This window comes from Palaemon carinicauda, chromosome 37 (genome assembly GCF_036898095.1).
Source record: "Palaemon carinicauda isolate YSFRI2023 chromosome 37, ASM3689809v2, whole genome shotgun sequence".
In the NCBI taxonomy this organism is placed as follows: domain Eukaryota; kingdom Metazoa; phylum Arthropoda; class Malacostraca; order Decapoda; family Palaemonidae; genus Palaemon; species Palaemon carinicauda.
This window is the reverse complement of record NC_090761.1, coordinates 18640339-18656630: the sequence shown is the minus strand read 5'-3', so window position 1 is coordinate 18656630 and position 16292 is coordinate 18640339. Positions and strand designations below refer to the sequence as shown.

The window sequence follows — 16292 nt, the reverse complement described above, 5'->3', positions numbered from 1 at the left end:
AGAGAGAGAGAGAGAGAGAGAGAGAGAGCCATTTTTTTTTATTGGATTTATTCCTTTTTAAATATTTCCTGTAAAACAAGAGTATTTGTGAATATGTTGATAACGAGAATAAATCTGTTTACCTTGTGTTAACTAAATTGTTGTATTTATGTACAATATGGTAATATATAAATGGAAATTGTTAGTAATTGAATGCAAATTACCAATATTCATATATGTATAATTTTTCTTTCTCTTTCCTTACAGAATATGAGCATCCAGTTGAGGCGGTACAAAGCATTTCTATGCTTCATAATCAAAACATATTATGATCGAAAAATGAGTGTGAGAATGGACAGAGTGTCGGAAAAACAAGAGTCCACTTCATCCAAGTTACCTCCAGGTTTAAAGGGGGTAGGGATGGGTTTGGGTGTTAATGGTACGGCACTAGTTGATGTATCAGGTGGGCATCTAAATTCTTTGTATTTGAGTAACTAGTTACATCTTGAAAAAAGTTTATGATGCTCTGACTGGCTGTTAAGTTAAATTTATGCAGTTAGAAGTCTGCAAATTATTATAAATGTTTGTGGCTTTTCTAAGAAAGTTATAGTCAAATTCATTATATTGTTGCATTTCTTAGGGATGGAAACTTACTTTAATAGTAGTTAGAATTTTTTTATTCGCAATCTCAACACCTTTTCCTTAAGATATTTCTTCTTTGTAAATATATATCCTCTTATATCAGTGTTATTCCATCAAATTAATAAGTAGAATTAGAAATAAAGATATGGTGTCAGACAGCAACACAAGTTATCAAATAAAAGGATAAGGTCAGGTGAAGAAGAGAGTGAGATCGTGGTAAGGCTATTAAATCAGACAGTCAAAGTAGTTCAGAACAAGTTGCCTGGTCTCTGCACATGGCTGCTTTCAGTTCTGAAGGCAATAGGAAGAGGATGATAGTTGACTTAAGTAGGCTTAAGGTTTATGCATAGCAAATCACTACCGGCATGGGAACAATGGCTTTGGTTTGTTCCAGCAAGAAAGGAAACCTGGCATCCCTTGACCTTAAGAATTTTAACAATGTCATTTGAATTCTAGTTTTATATTTTGCCCTCATAACTGTCTTCAAGTATTTAACAGGACTTTTGCACTGATGGCTGTATTTGCCCACTGGTATAGTATCTAGTTTTGAAAGTACCTGGAAGAATCGGTTTTTGTGATTCAAGTCTGCCAGTGCTCGGGATTTCATATCAGTTTGTGGGAAGAATTGACTTGATACTAAGATTTATGTACAATATGGATGACGACGCAGGAGCACCCATTGTTTGCTTGAGTGAGGAGAGAACCAGGTGGTGATTTTTGATAAGATTATGGTTAGCATGTGTCACCTGGACAAGTACACTGAAGGATCTCAGGTATTGCTTGGGTCTTGGTCATTTTTAGAAGTTATACAGGTCCCACCCTCCTCCAGTGAGTTTTATTTTCACAGAAACATCTAGTCAGGGTTGTGGAATATACACATTCAGATCCCTGGCAAGGGGAACTTGAATTTTGCAAGTCATGAAGCAGCATATTGACATTCTAAGAGTTCCTGGCTGTCCCAGGTCCTCAAGACTTGAATCAGCCCTCATAAGGGAAATTAGGTATGATAAGAAAAAACCCAACGCTGAGAACTTCCAAGATTTCAATTATTTCTCTCTGGGAATTGTAGTTGTGATAAGTGTCTTGATCTCGTCAAGATTGATTATACTTTGCATCAGTGGGATATGGCTTTGTAGACCTGTTTGCAATTAGCCTCATTTGCAAACTGTCTGTGTATGGCTTTGGCAATACAAACCATATAACTTAGAGGATATACCGATTGATTCTTATTTGGGAAGACTAGGACAAAAGGCATAAATTGATTCCTTCTTGTGAAGATGGGGCAAGATGCACTAATTGATGTTTTTTTGGGAGAGAAACATTTATTCTCTACTGTTTGTTACTTCTCAGGCAGGTCCTAAACTTTGAGATTTTATGAATGCTGGCATGTTGATAGGCCCCTGTGGCTAGAGTAGAAATGGTTCTCAGATTGCGATAGTGATCGAGGATCCCAAGGTGAAAGAAGTTGCTTTGTCAGCTGTATTTTATATTGTTTCACGAGGTTTTATAGAGATTTAACAGTTTTAATTCATCTTGTAGTCTCTCGAAAGTTGAGGATTCTATTAGAAAGTGCTTTGAAACCTTTAGTGTAATAAGGATCTTAAATTGTAAATCATACCTGTAGGTTATCCTTCTGTATTGGAAAATTTTAATGGGCAAGTGATGCATTACAGCCCAGCATTGATTTGAAAGAATATGAAAATTGGAGCCAGTATTTAACAAAATTGTGCCAATTTAGAGCAAAATAACACTGATATTTTGGAGTGACCACCAATTTAGATGAAAAATGCTGTTTTAGAAAACAAGGCCGCATTGGATTGATGTGCCAATTTAGAGTGAAATGCTGCTAATTTTATTTGAAGTAGAGCCAGCATGGAATATGAGGCACTAATTTTAAAATCCATTTTTTGCTTAATGACACCACCTCAAACAAAAATAAAGCAAGAACACATTGGTACTACTATGAAAAGAACAAAATGGTGCTGATTTCAGATGTATGAAATATCACTGATTTTAAATAAAAGAAATGATGGTAATTGGGTACATAAATAGCTTTGAGTTGAAACTTTTAGAATTGGTTGCAATGTATTATGAAACAAGGTAATGCTACTCTAGATATAAGAGGAACTATTTTCAGATTGATTTGAAAGTTAAATGTTCTTTACATGAATTTCATTAATTTTTTTATACAGTAGAAAGGATAAGCAATATGAATAAAATTACAAATAAGGTTTTAGTGCTCATAGTTTGGATAATGCTCTCATTCTTATGAATTATCAGAAATTCTTAACTGTGTATTATTTGTCCCTAAGCGAATGCAAATTTTCGTCCTTCATTACTTCAGTGCAATGTAGATGGCTACTGAACGGACAGGTGATATGAGGGAACCTCTGCCCACTCATATGAGAGCGAGGCTAGTACTTGTAATTCAGCTGCAATGAGTGCACAGTTATTGTTACTGCCTCTAAAAAAGAGCTATTGATCTTTTTTCTCTTTCTTTTTTGTAGTGTGTATGTATATAAGTGTTACTGACAAGGGAAACAACACAGGAAATGAGATTTTTTCAATATTTAACTTAACCGGTGATTATATAGCTGCAACTCTGTTGCTCGACAGACAACTCTACGGTAAAAACTCGCCAGCGATCGCTACACAGGTTGCGGGTGTGCCCAACAGCGCCATCTGTCGTCCAGATACCCAGTACTCAATGTAAACAAAGACTCAATTTTCTCTCTGTCGAGGTGTCGACAAGACGTACTTTACTCGCTGTTGCTAAACTGGAGTTTTTCACATCTATTTGGTGAAGTACTATATTCTAGTTTTGAGCTTTCGCTATGCAGGTGTTTTATCTTCATCTTAAATCTTGAACTCGCTTTGGATAGATTTAATTATGGTGACAAAGAGAGTATGGACTTTCTTTCACTTTTGAATGGCCGACCCTTCCCTTAGACGGAAGTGTGTTTAGGCTTTTAGTATTATCTTATCACGTTATAGATTTTCCTCTATATATCTTATATCTCTCCGCCTTTATTAGGCCTCTTCGATTAACTTTCCATTTATTATAAACATATAAAAATAAATTTTAATGTTTTGTTTATATGCGACCTTTCCTGAGAGTAGGCGGTCCTAACTTGGAAACCGAAGTTAATCAACGTTGAGCCCTTTATATCGTAATTAGCTTTTAAAGAGCTAAGGATTTAAAACTTTTTAAATGTAATATTTTATGAAAGAATTTCTTTGATAGTCTTCGTACTGTTTTCAAAGATGAACTAACGTTTAGTTTTTTTTTTTTATGCTACGCAGTTGTTGACGTTCAGGACGTTCAACATGCGCTCTATCGTTACGATAGAGAGAGAGTGTATCACGGTTTCACTTTGCAGTAAGAGTAAATCGATTCTGACGTTTTGTTCATTCTTTCTTAGCTTAAATGTTTTAAATTCTATTTTAAAGGAACTTTTTATTTGAAAAACCTTTCAGTTTTTTCCTTTAGTCAAATAACATGTTTTTTTGACGAAATATAATTGGGCTCTTCTCTTAGGTGCGAAATCAAGAGAGAGAGATAGAGACGGAGGGAGAGAGAGGAGAGAAAACGTTCCGTTCAGCGGGTAACGTTGTTCTCGAGTTACTCTCGTCCCTAGTCGCTGTACGGGGAGGAAGGATAAAACGTTTTTTGTTTTTTATTCTCGTCCCCAGGCTATGTGTGGTGAGAGATTGAAAACGTAGTTATATGAACTAGTGTTTAGTCTCTTTCCCAGCCACTGATTTTTAAATGTAAAATATGTTTTCTGTTTTTTGCTGGTATTAATGAGCTTGCATTATACGACTGATTTCGCAATTACTACCTTTTGAGGAAGGGTAGAATTGCGTGTTTCAGGTAGAAATCAGTAAAAGTTTCGATTTCAGTGAAATAAGTGCAAAACAGAAAATCGAAGTGATAAAGTGATATGCGCAAAGTGTTACAGTGTTGCGTCCGAGGGTTCGTCTGTTCGTGCCTGTCGTTCACCTAGTCCGGGACCTCTTGCATGCTCCCAAGCCCAGGGGAGAAGTAATGTCAAATGACTTAATGGGTTCGAGAGGCCTTGATCAACGAACAGACGTTTTCCCTCTATGGTATCGGGTGTATCTTACCAAGATCTCCCCTACCATAAGACGAGAGAGACGTTGTTTCTCCTCGTCATCCGAAGGCTTTTCGCATAAGAAACCTGTCAAGGTTTCGAAGCCCTTAAGCGAAAGTCAGTCCTTTCAGGACAGGTCCAGCGTCCTGGTTACAACCATTAGGACAGTTCTGACCCTATGCAGTCATCGGATAACTGCTCGCCGCCTAACAAAAGCGTAACACAGACTCCGAGAGTCTTTTTTTGTTGGCAAAGTGTTGCGGTCACAGACGTTACCCTCGTCTCTTACCACAACCATTTCCGTTGATCCTTAATGGGTTGTATGGCAAGACATGCAGTATATGCTTGCCTCCCTTATGGAAGACTATTCTGCCGATTAGTCCGTTGAGTCTAGCCGTTTATCTCATCGATATCCTGGCTTTCAGCCAACCTAACGTTCCTTTGTGCTTACTGTTGACGTTGGCGTAGCTTAGTCACGTCAGTCAGGTTGTTGAGAACCACACTCGATGCGGTCTCGTGTGGTTTTTCAGCCGCATTTGGAAGTTAGGCCACTTGCTGATGCTCCTGTTGACGTTCAAGACGTTCACTAACAATCGGAGTTGACTTGTTTTGACGTTGTGCGTCAACCTCCGCATTCTAGAGTTGTTTTGACTGCTCAGTCTGGGCAGTCAAAGCAGTCTCGAGTGGACGCTGTGCGTCCTCACGCACCTGTTGTGGTTGACAGTTCAGTTGTTGACAGTTCACAGACTGTCAAGCAGTTACATGACGTTGCGTTCTGGTCCGCTACACATGCACCAGTGAGTGTGGACTCTGCTTGTAAAGCATTGCCACCACGGTAGGTCTCTCCCTTGCTTGAGACTCAGCTTTTATCGGACAAGGTTCCTGTAGATGAGGAAGTTGCTGTTCCCCCTCCTACTGATATTCCCTTGAGGACTCTGTCAGATGGAGAGGAGCCTAAAGCTGCTTAGCCCCCTATGGACTTTAATTAAATCATGATGATTTTTTTAAGGATCTTTGTCCGGATCTTTTTGTAACTGCTGCTCCTCGTTCGCCTAAACGTCAGAGCTTACACTAGGCCTAGCTACTTCAAAGCCGTTGTTTTTAAGCTAGTGCTCTCTCGCTCTCCTAGAGAGCTTTACGTTGGCTAGGCGACTGGTTTTTCACCAGGAGGAGTTTGGGGGATACAGCCTTTGCTTTCCCTTCTTTTAAACTGGTTTATAGAGCGAGAGTCTGATATGACACGAGAGAAGTTCTCGGCTTGGGAGTTCATGCCTCTGCCCAGATAGACTTCCCAATTCTCGTAGACTCTCCCTGGCGCCTGGCCAGGAGACGCTCCAAGTTTTTTACAGGTCAACTTCACAGCTGTTTTCGAGCCTTTGAAGTTTTGCTGTACTATTATGTCATGCATAACAAGGCTTTCAGGGATGGTAAGCGGTACCTCCTCAGTCGCTAACCCCGTCTGTTGCCGCTCCTGCTCCTGTAGACCCTAAATGAGCTTTGCTGCAAGACATGCAGTCCAAGCTTGCGTCCTTGATAGAGGACTTTAATGCGGAGAAGGTTGCTACCGAACCTTCTGGCCAACAACCTTCCAACCGGTCGGTTGTGCGCCCTGTTGACGCTGAGGTAACCTACTCGCGTCTGCCAGTTGAGGTGGTTCCTCCACCGATGCGACCCAGTGTGGGTTGCCAGCCGCACGTTGACGTTAAGCGACGCTCGGAGGTGGTTGTTGACGTTCAGGACGTTCAACAACCAGCAGAGGTGACTTGTTTTGACGCAGTGCGTCAACCTCAGCAACCCGGTAGGGTGTTGACTGCACAACCCAGACGGTCTAGACAGTCTCGGGTTGACGCTGTGCTTCCACGCGCACCCATGGTTGTTGACAGTTCACAGACTGTGCAGCAGTTCCATGATGTTGCGTCCGGCTCCGTCACGCATGCACCAGTGCGACCGGACTCAGCGAGCCAGACGTTGCCCACTCCGTTGCCGTTTCCTCATCAGTTTTCGGATGAGGAACCCTCTGATGAGGACGTTGCTGAACAACAAGACGATCAGCCCCCAGAATAGATCAAGCCCTGCTATCCATCCAGAAGATGCTGAAGAAGGAACGCTGCTCAGTCAGGCTGTGGATGAGTCTGGTAGGGACGCTGTCATCCGTGGAACAATTTGTGTCACTAGGAAGACTACACCTCCGTCCTCTTCAATACCATCTAGCTTTTCACTGGAAAAAGGACAAGACGCTAGAAGCGGTCTCGATCCCGGTTTCCGAAAAGATAAAGTCTTGTCTGACTTGGTGGAAGGACAATATCAACCTAAGAGAGGGTCTTCCCCTGGCTGTTCAGACTCCCAACCACGTTCTCTTCTCGGACGTGGGCTGGGGCGCGACACTAGACGGTTGGGAATGCTCAGGACTGTGGAACTCGAGTCAGAGGAGCATGCATATCAACTGCAAGGAGCTGTTGGCAGTACATCTGGCCTTGAAAAGCTTCAAGTCTCTCCTTCGAGGCAAAGTGGTGGAAGTTAACTCGGACATCACCACGGCCTTGGCGTACATCTCCAAACAAGGAGGTACCCACTCACTGACGTTGTACGAGATCGCAAGGGACCTGCTCAGCTGGTCAAAAGGTCAAGACATCTCCCTAGTAACGAGGTTCATCCAAGGCGACTTGAACGTCATAGCAGATTGTCTCAGTCGGAAAGGGCAAGTAATTCCAACCGAATGGACCCTCCACAAGGATGTGTGCAAGAGACTTTGGGCCACTTGGGGTAAAACCATCCATAGATCTCTTTGCAACCTCGCTGACCAAGAGGCTTCCAATCTATTGCTCTCCAGTCCCGGACCCAGCAGCAATACATATAGATGCTTTCCTCCTAGATTGGTCACATCTGGATCTCTACGCATTCCCACCGTTCAAGATTGTCAACAAGGTACTGCAGAAGTTCGCCTCTCACGAAGGGACAAGGTTGACGTTAGTTGCTTCCCTCTGGCCCGCGAGAGAATGGTTCACCGAGATACTTCGATGGTTAGTAGACGTTCCCAGTAGTCTTCCTCTAAGGGTAGACCTTCTACGTCAGCCACACGTAAAGAAGGTACTCCAAAGCCTCCACGCTCTTCGTCTGACTGCCTTCAGACTATCGAAAGACTTTCGAGAGCTAGAGGCTTTTCGAAGGAAGCAGCCAGTGCGATTGCTAGAGCAAGGAGAGCGTCTTCCATTAGAGTCTACCAATCGAAGTGGGAAGTCTTCCGAGACTGGTGCAAGTCAGTTTCTGTATCCTCGACCAGTACCTCTGTAGCTCAAATAGCTGTTTTTCTCTTATACCTGAGAAAAGGACGATCCCTTTCAGCTCCCACTATCAAGGGCTACAGAAGCATGTTGGCATCGGTCTTCCGGCATAGAGGCTTAGATCTTTCCAAACATAAAGATCGGCAAGACCTCCTTAAGTCTTTTGAGACCACCAAGGAGCGTCGTTTGGCTACCCCTGGATGGAATTTAGACGTGGTACTAAGATTCTTCATGTCAGACAGGTTGGAGCCGTTACAATCAGCCTCCCTGAAAGATCTCACTCTTAAGACTCTTTTCCTGGTATGCTTAGCCTCGGCTAAAAGAGTCAGTGAGATTCATGCCTTCAGCAAGAACATCGGATTTTCGTCAGAGAAAGCCACTTGTTCGCTACAACTTGGTTTTCTATCCTAAAATGAGCTGCCTTCTCGGCCTTGGCCTAAATCTTTCGATATCCCCAGCTTATCGGAGATCGTAGGCAATGAACTAGTAAGAGTCTTATGCCCTGTTAGAGCTCTTAAGTTCTATTTAAAGCGTACTAAACCTTTACAAGGCCAATCTGAAGCTTTATGGTGTTCAGTTAAGAAACCATCCTTGCCTATGTCAAAGAATGCTTGGTCAGACTTTATCAGATTGTTAATACGAGAAGCTCATTCACATCTGAGTGAGGAAGACCGAACTTTGCTTAAGGTGAAGACGCACGAAGTTAGAGCTGTAACAACTTCCGTGGCCTTTAAGCAAAATATATCTCTGCAAAGTATAATGGACGCAACCTATTGGAGAAGCAAGTCAGTGTTCGCGTCATTTTACTTGAAAGATGTCCAGTCTCTTTACAAGAACTGCTACACACTGGGACCATTCGTAGCAGCGAGTGCAGTAGTGGGTGAGGGCTCAACCACTACAATTCCCTAATTCCTTATCCTTTTAATCTGTCTCTTGAAATGTTTTTTTATGGGTTGTCCGGAAGGCTAAGAAGCCTTTCGCATCCTGGTTGATTTGGCGGGTGGTCAAAGTCATTTCTTGAGAGCGCCTAGATTAGGGGTTTTGATGAGGTCCTGTTGTATGGGTTGCAACCCTTGATACTTCAGATCCTAGGGGTCGATCAGCATCCTAAGAGGATCGCGAGGCTCCATAAGGAAGACGTACTTAAAAGGCAGAGTAATTGTTCAAGTCGACTTCCTTACCAGGTACCTATTTATTTTGTTTTTGTTATTTTGATAACTTCTAAAATGAAATAAAAACTCTTAGCTCATTAAAGTGTAAACATATATTGCTGGTCTCTACCCACCCCCCTGGGTGTGAATCAGCTATATAATCACCGGCTAAGTTAAATATTGAAAAATGTTATTTTGATAATAAAATAAATTTTTGAATATACTTACCCGGTGATTATAAATTAAATGACCCTCCCTTCCTCCCCAATAGAGACGCAGTGGGACGAGGAGAAAATTGAGTCTTTGTTTACATTGAGTACTGGGTATCTGGACGACAGATGGCGCTGTTGGGCACACCCGCAACCTGCGTAGCGATCGCTGGCGAGTTTTTACCGTAGAGTTGTCTGTCGAGCAACAGAGTTGCAGCTATATAATCACCGGGTAAGTATATTAAAAAATTTATTTTATTATCAAAATAACATGTTCCCAGGTAATAGTGGGAAATGTTGAGGAATGTATATGTTAAAACTTATTGCCGATATCCACCAGCAATTTTTTTTTGCAGGGATACAACTGTTCGCAGTCTCATGCTTGTGATGAATGTGGCATGGCCTCCTCTGCAGTGGAAATAATTCTCTTTAGAAGGAGAAGAAGAAAGTAGAGATCATTCACAGTTAACTTTGGAACTTTAATTTTGATACTGAAAAAGCTTTATAGCTTCTTCTGCTCCTAAGAGAACTGAACTTGGTATCCCTGGAGAGTTCTCCTTGGGCTGGGTCCTCTAAGAGTATTCGAAAGTGTTTGGGACCCCTTGACTCTCCCTCAGAGTGGTCTGCAAAGAGAGTGGAAGTATTATCTTCCCCCTGAAAAGACCATACGCCCCCTGCTCTCTTTAGAAATTTCCCTCTTAATGTGCATACTGACAACGATATGTAATGAAGTTGGCTTTTTTTGGATATTACTGAAGCTCTGTCTTTGTGGAAACTGAGGGAGGTTTTTTGTAGCTGCCAAGAATCGGGAGGTGATTCCTGACGTTGAAGGCTATGCCTGAGGTTGTCCTGTGGTAGTTTCTGTTCCTATTGAGAAAGTCTATGTGGGTGCATTTGAGGACACATTTCAATACCCTTTAGACAATCTGAATGTGTATTTCTTACTTCTTTTTGCCTAATATACTGACTAATCAACTTATTGTTGATGTATGGTGTAAGGATGAGCGATGACTCCCAGATGGTTGCAGACTGAATGGTACCCTGATCTAAAGATGTTCCTTGTCGGTGTCCAGAGAAGACTGTTTTAATAGCCCACTCTTTGTCATTCGCAGCTTAAGAGGTACTGTACCATCACTTGGTGGGGTTTCTTGCACATCACAGGTGGAGACTATCCATCATTTTGTCTTAGTGAAAGACTTTCTGAGAGGAACTGTGATGATGTCTGGGTATTTACCTTGCAGCCATCTACCAGGGAAATAAGGCCATGCAAGAAGAGGTTCATTTTGTATTTTTGGGAGAAATGGTATGCAGCTCCAGTGGGCAAATGTGTTTGTGGTAGCTCTATCCATGCTGATTACTACCGAATTTCCATAATTCCGATATTATCTAAAGTGTTTGGATGTCTTGGCAAAATGTCTGAATGGGTATGCTTAAGGTAATAATCTCCTCCCTAGTTTGCAATTTGGCTTTTGCAAAGACCTTGAGCATATGTTGCCTTTCTTGCTATTTTTAACGCTGTACAAAAATCCCTTGATTATGGAAGTTCATATGATTGGCCTTGATTTTAGTGCTGCATTTGACAGTGTTAATCATGAGGCCCTTGTTATCAAACTCAAATTATTGGAAGTATGTGGGTCTTTTTTAGCATCATTTTTAAATTTTTAATTAATAGATTGCAGATAAGTTGTTGATGGGCAGTATAATGACTTTAGGAATGTAATAACTGGTGTTCTATAGCGCAGTGTTCTTGGCCCTTTACTTTTCATACTATATTCACATATGTTTGGCCTAGAAAACCAGCTCGTATATGGTAATGATGTTATTCTCTGCATCAATTCCATCTCCCGATTGTACATCTAGGGTTTTTGAATTCCTTAATAAAGGTCAAACTAAAGTTAGTGCATGGTGTATTGATAATGTTTCTTTTAACTATATACAACTCCTTTGAAATTTTAGGTGTGATTCTTGATTAGATCTTTACTTTTAAGAAAGACATAGTCAACTTCTTCAATTGTGAAAAAAATGGCTTATTGTGAAAGTCTTAAGGTTTTTCGGTGATCAATCTATCCTGAAGAAATACATAATTCTTTCATTCTATCTTGTTTGGAGTATTGTTCGCCTGTATGGTCTTCAAGCTGTGGACTTTTATGTTTGTATACTTTATTGGACAAAAACTTGCAGTCTACAAAATTTCTCATTCCTAATCTTTGATATTAATCTGTGGCACCGTCATTCATTTGGTTTTTCATGCATGTTGCATAAGATTTTTCATAATTCTGAACATCCATTGTATTTATATCTTCTCATGGTATGCAGTTAGTTCTAAGAGTTGTCTTCCCCACCATTAGGCTCAACACTACACAGTATTACAGAAGTTTTATTCCAGCTGTGACCTGATAGTGGAATGATCTTCTTAATCCTAATGTGACAGTTAAATTGATGGAATTTCAGAAATTCAGACTTGCAGCAAATTTTTTTATGTTGAACAGGTTGATATAAATCTTATATCTATAATTTGTGTATGACTATATTTGTTGCTGATATTAAGATATTTTATTTATTTTATCCATTATTTCTCATATTTGATTTATTTCCGTATTTCCTCCTCACTAAGCTATTTTTCCCTGTTGCAGCCCTTGGGCTTGTAGCATACTGCTATTTCAAATAGGGTTGCAGCTTTGCCAATAATATTGATATTAAATGATGGTAAAATAATTTGATATACAGTATATTATGAAATCATATGGTATCAGAATTACTCCTTTACTATACAATGCTTCAAAATTTAAAGTGAAAGCAAGAGCAATGGCCAATGATAATGACAAAAGGAGAAAGAAAATATGAAATATATATTGGAGTATTGATGAATTGCTACAAGCAGTTTATATGGAAGTGACAGGTCAAATACCTATTGGAAGACTCGGGGAATTAATGAAATATGGGGTTTGAAGGCTTTAAAGGTTTAAAGGCCTCTCATGAAGGGCACATGCAAGAGACAGTGACATTGCCCTAGCTAGCAGGACAATGTCTTTAATCGTTTGTAAATTTTCATCAGCCTCATGATTATAGTAGATTAGTTTCTTTGCTTCCATTGCTTTGGTTAGCTTGAATGTTAATGCTATTATATGAGATGTAAGAACTTTTTTGGTGTTAGAGTTGGCATTGGTGTAAGTGGACGCTTCTTGGAAGTTCTCACCGTCCAGAAATAAGGCAATATTTTCTTGGAGAAAAATTATATATATTTATGTAAAATAAACAAAGGAAGGTAATGGTTTGTAAAAAATAGTGACTTGTATCTGTGATTTTTTTTTTTCTTTAGAAAACAATAATCACCAATTGGATGACATTGAAGAATTACTATTAAAGTGTATTCTCTTATTCTGTTCTCATGTCTGCAGCTATTTCAGGCAACGTTACCCCCAGTGTCACCAACATGCCCAGTGTGAACCCAATGGCTTCTGGAATGGGCAGTCAGAATATGGGCATGATGACAATGGGAAATATGGGTGGTGGTATTGATACAATGGGAGGTGGTATGGGGGCTGGCATGGGTGGAGGAATGGGAGGTGGTATGGGTGGAGGAATGGGAGGTGGCATGGGAGGAGGGATGGCAAGCATGGGTAACAATATGAACACATCTATGATGGGTATGGGTGGTGGTGGTATGGCTGGGTCAAACATAGCCACCTCAGCAAATATGAATAATAACTTGGCAAGAATAGGAGGGACATTAGGCACAAGTGGGTTCATGAATTCTTCAATGAATAGTTCAGCCATTGGTTCCGCTGGGTCCATGGGAAGTAATGTTGGTGGGTATGGCTCATATGGGTCATCGGGTATCACTCGCGACTATGGCCATTCAACAGGAACCTCAACCAGTAGTTATTCTGCTGGAAACAGGAATATAATACAGATAAGCAATGTAAGTAAAATATAGTTTTGCCTATTTGTTGAAATGTGTTAAGAGTTTAAATACCTCAGGTAGTACTATATTTAGAGTATGTATGGTATGGTCAATCTTATGTTTATGGATTTGCTTGTTAGGTATATAAACAGATTAGATTTGTTAAGAACCTCTTAATGTTCTGTAAGGATTTTGAAATCACTAAATATGTGAACTTATTACTTGTTAATATTACTTGGGGGAAAATATAGCCTATCTTGTAATAGTAGGTTAAACCTGTATACAGAAAGTTGTTGAAAGATAAAAATTTTAAATATTTTTTGCTTGTTTGGGTTCTAGATTCATAGTCTGTTGATAAGTTGTAAAGCACTTATTATATTTGATAAATTACATTGAAACTCGAAGATTATAAAATAAGAAGCATATTCTTAATGTTGTCTTTTTCTTTTCTAGCTCCCTATGGATTACACCTGGCAAAGTCTGAGAGACCTTTGTCGGGAATTTGGAGACATAAGATTTGCAGAAATCAGAAACAAGGGCACTGGAACTGTCCGATTTCAGTCTGAAGCAGACGCTCGTAGAGCAGTCGGTATCCTTTTACTTGCAGATTATGTAATATGTTTGACCTACAATTGCATTTAGTTTATTATTTTTTGAGAGCAGGTGTAGGTGGTTTAGTTTCTGTAATACTTTTCTATTATCTGTTTCTTTTAAATAATATCTCATCTTCTTGGCCTTTGGGCTCATCTAACATTTTATGGTAGCCTTTTGATTACAATTGGGTGGTGGTAGCAATTATAAAAAAACAACTTATAATTGTTGTTGAAATGCATCATAATACTACTTTTATTGTATATGCATCATCTTGTCTGCTTAACTAGAGATCAGTTAAGGAAATCTGATGACGAGTAAATGATCTGGGTGAAAACTAAGATGGAGTGTAATATATGGATGCTGATGTAAATTTTGGAAGCTTTTTACCAATCAAGAATTACTTAAAATTTTGTTTATCTTTGGTTATAATGTAATCAGATATATATATATATATATATATATATATATATATATATATATATATATACAGTGTATATATATATATATATATATATATATATATATATATATATATATACAGTGTATATATATATATATATATATATATATATATATATATATATATATATATATATATATATATATATACAGTGTGTATATATATATATATATATATATATATATATATATATATATATATATATATATATACAGTGTATATATATATATATATATATATATATATATATGTGTATATATATATATATATATATATATATATATACCCTCTTAGTGGGGATACCTTAATGTGGTTAAATGGTTAGTTTGTCATGATCAGCAAAGATTTACAAGTAAAGTCAGATCCACCCATACTAGGTTGGTTTGTTGTGAACAATTAAACTGAAGTTTGCCCATCACCATCACACACACACATATATATGTATATATATATATATATATATATATATATATATAGATATAGATTAGATTATATATATATATATATATATATAGATATAGATTAGATTATATATATATATATATATATACTGTATATATATATATATATATATATATATATATATATATATATATATATATATATATATATATATATATATATATATATATATATATATACACACCCTCTGAGTTGGGATACCCTAATGTGGTAAAACGGTTAGTTTGCCTTAATCAACAAAGCTTTACTAGTAAAGTCAGGTCCACCTGTACTAGGTTGGTGGGAACAATTTGACTAAAATTTCCCCCACCATCACCAATCTGCCGTGGGTAGTGTGGTGATGAAAGGGCCCAACCTCTGACATGAATAACGCCAATACTGAAGTGTTTGTCTTGCTTTGGACTAGAAATGGCTATATTTGTTATTGTGTGTTTATATGTATAACCTCTTACCTTTTACTTAAAATTTTAAATTTTAGTCTCCTCTACTTATTTGTACTTGCGTCCTGAATAGCCTCACAGGTCCCAGCACTAGGCTATATAGCCAAACTCCTAAATCAAATCCAAATATATATCAACAGAAGTTAACCTCGTTTAAGGTAAGATTATTGTAAAGCTGTACATAATATTTCTTTACATTTATTTGCATTCATCATTAAATCATTTTCCTTAATAATGTGATTTTAGAAATGTTGGATCGGCAACGTCTTGATGGAAGAATACTCGATGTAATACAAATGTAAGGCTTCGGGGTGATATGGTGCATTGCCTTACCTCTGCTGTCACATCTATTGGTGCTCTCTTCAGCTCATCAGGTGGAGGGAGATAAAGGACTGCTGATGACAAACCAAGGTAAAACTGGTTACATAGGGGCTTATGTCATCTTGGACCAATCTTTCGTCGGTTTTTAGAATTTCTTGGACATTTGATGAACCTGTGCGGTGAGCTTGTGTTCAAACTCGTGGTTAATTTGGATGAAGTTGACTGGTTAGTTTGTGAAGAATTTCTCATTGGACTATAATTTGCCTTGGAGGAATGTGGATTTCGAATTGTTTACAGACTTCTTCTTTTTGTGACGTGGTGATGTTCATCAATGAGAGGAGGAGGAGGAGGAAGAATTGATTCCTTTGATAAGTGTAATTTCTTTCATTATGATGATGATAGCAATCTAGATGTTAGCTATTTAGTCAGGTAGAGTTGCTTCATGCATACAAATGTTCAATATTAGTGTAGTCTTTTATTTTGATTTTTAAATATAAGCAAAGTTAGATAAATAAATATTGTACCTGTTTATAGCTAAAGATTGTAATCAGAAAATAAATCGGCTGTGGGCCTTATCAGTTGTTTACTTGTTCTCCTGGATTTATTTGCTGTAATATTGGGAATTTGTTTTTCTTTAGGCTTTTTTGAAGTTTCTTTGTCTTTTGAATGGAGATAGAAATAATTGTCCCACTTTTTTGTCACGGCCCTTTTATAATTATGTATTGTAAAATCAG

At 38.6% G+C, this 16292-nt stretch overlaps 1 protein-coding gene across 1 annotated transcript in view; it reads left to right on the top strand.

Moving 5' to 3' along the window:
* Positions 1–16133, top strand: part of LOC137629208 (myelin expression factor 2-like) — a 21317-nt gene extending 5184 nt beyond the window's left edge. The window contains exons 2-5 of the mRNA XM_068360470.1: positions 247–442; positions 12776–13299; positions 13735–13870; positions 15484–16133. Coding sequence (XP_068216571.1) covers positions 247–442; positions 12776–13299; positions 13735–13870; positions 15484–15539 — 912 coding nt within the window. The 3' untranslated portion in view covers positions 15540–16133. The remainder of the gene's footprint in view (positions 1–246; positions 443–12775; positions 13300–13734; positions 13871–15483) is intronic.
* Positions 16134–16292: the final 159 nt, after the last annotated feature.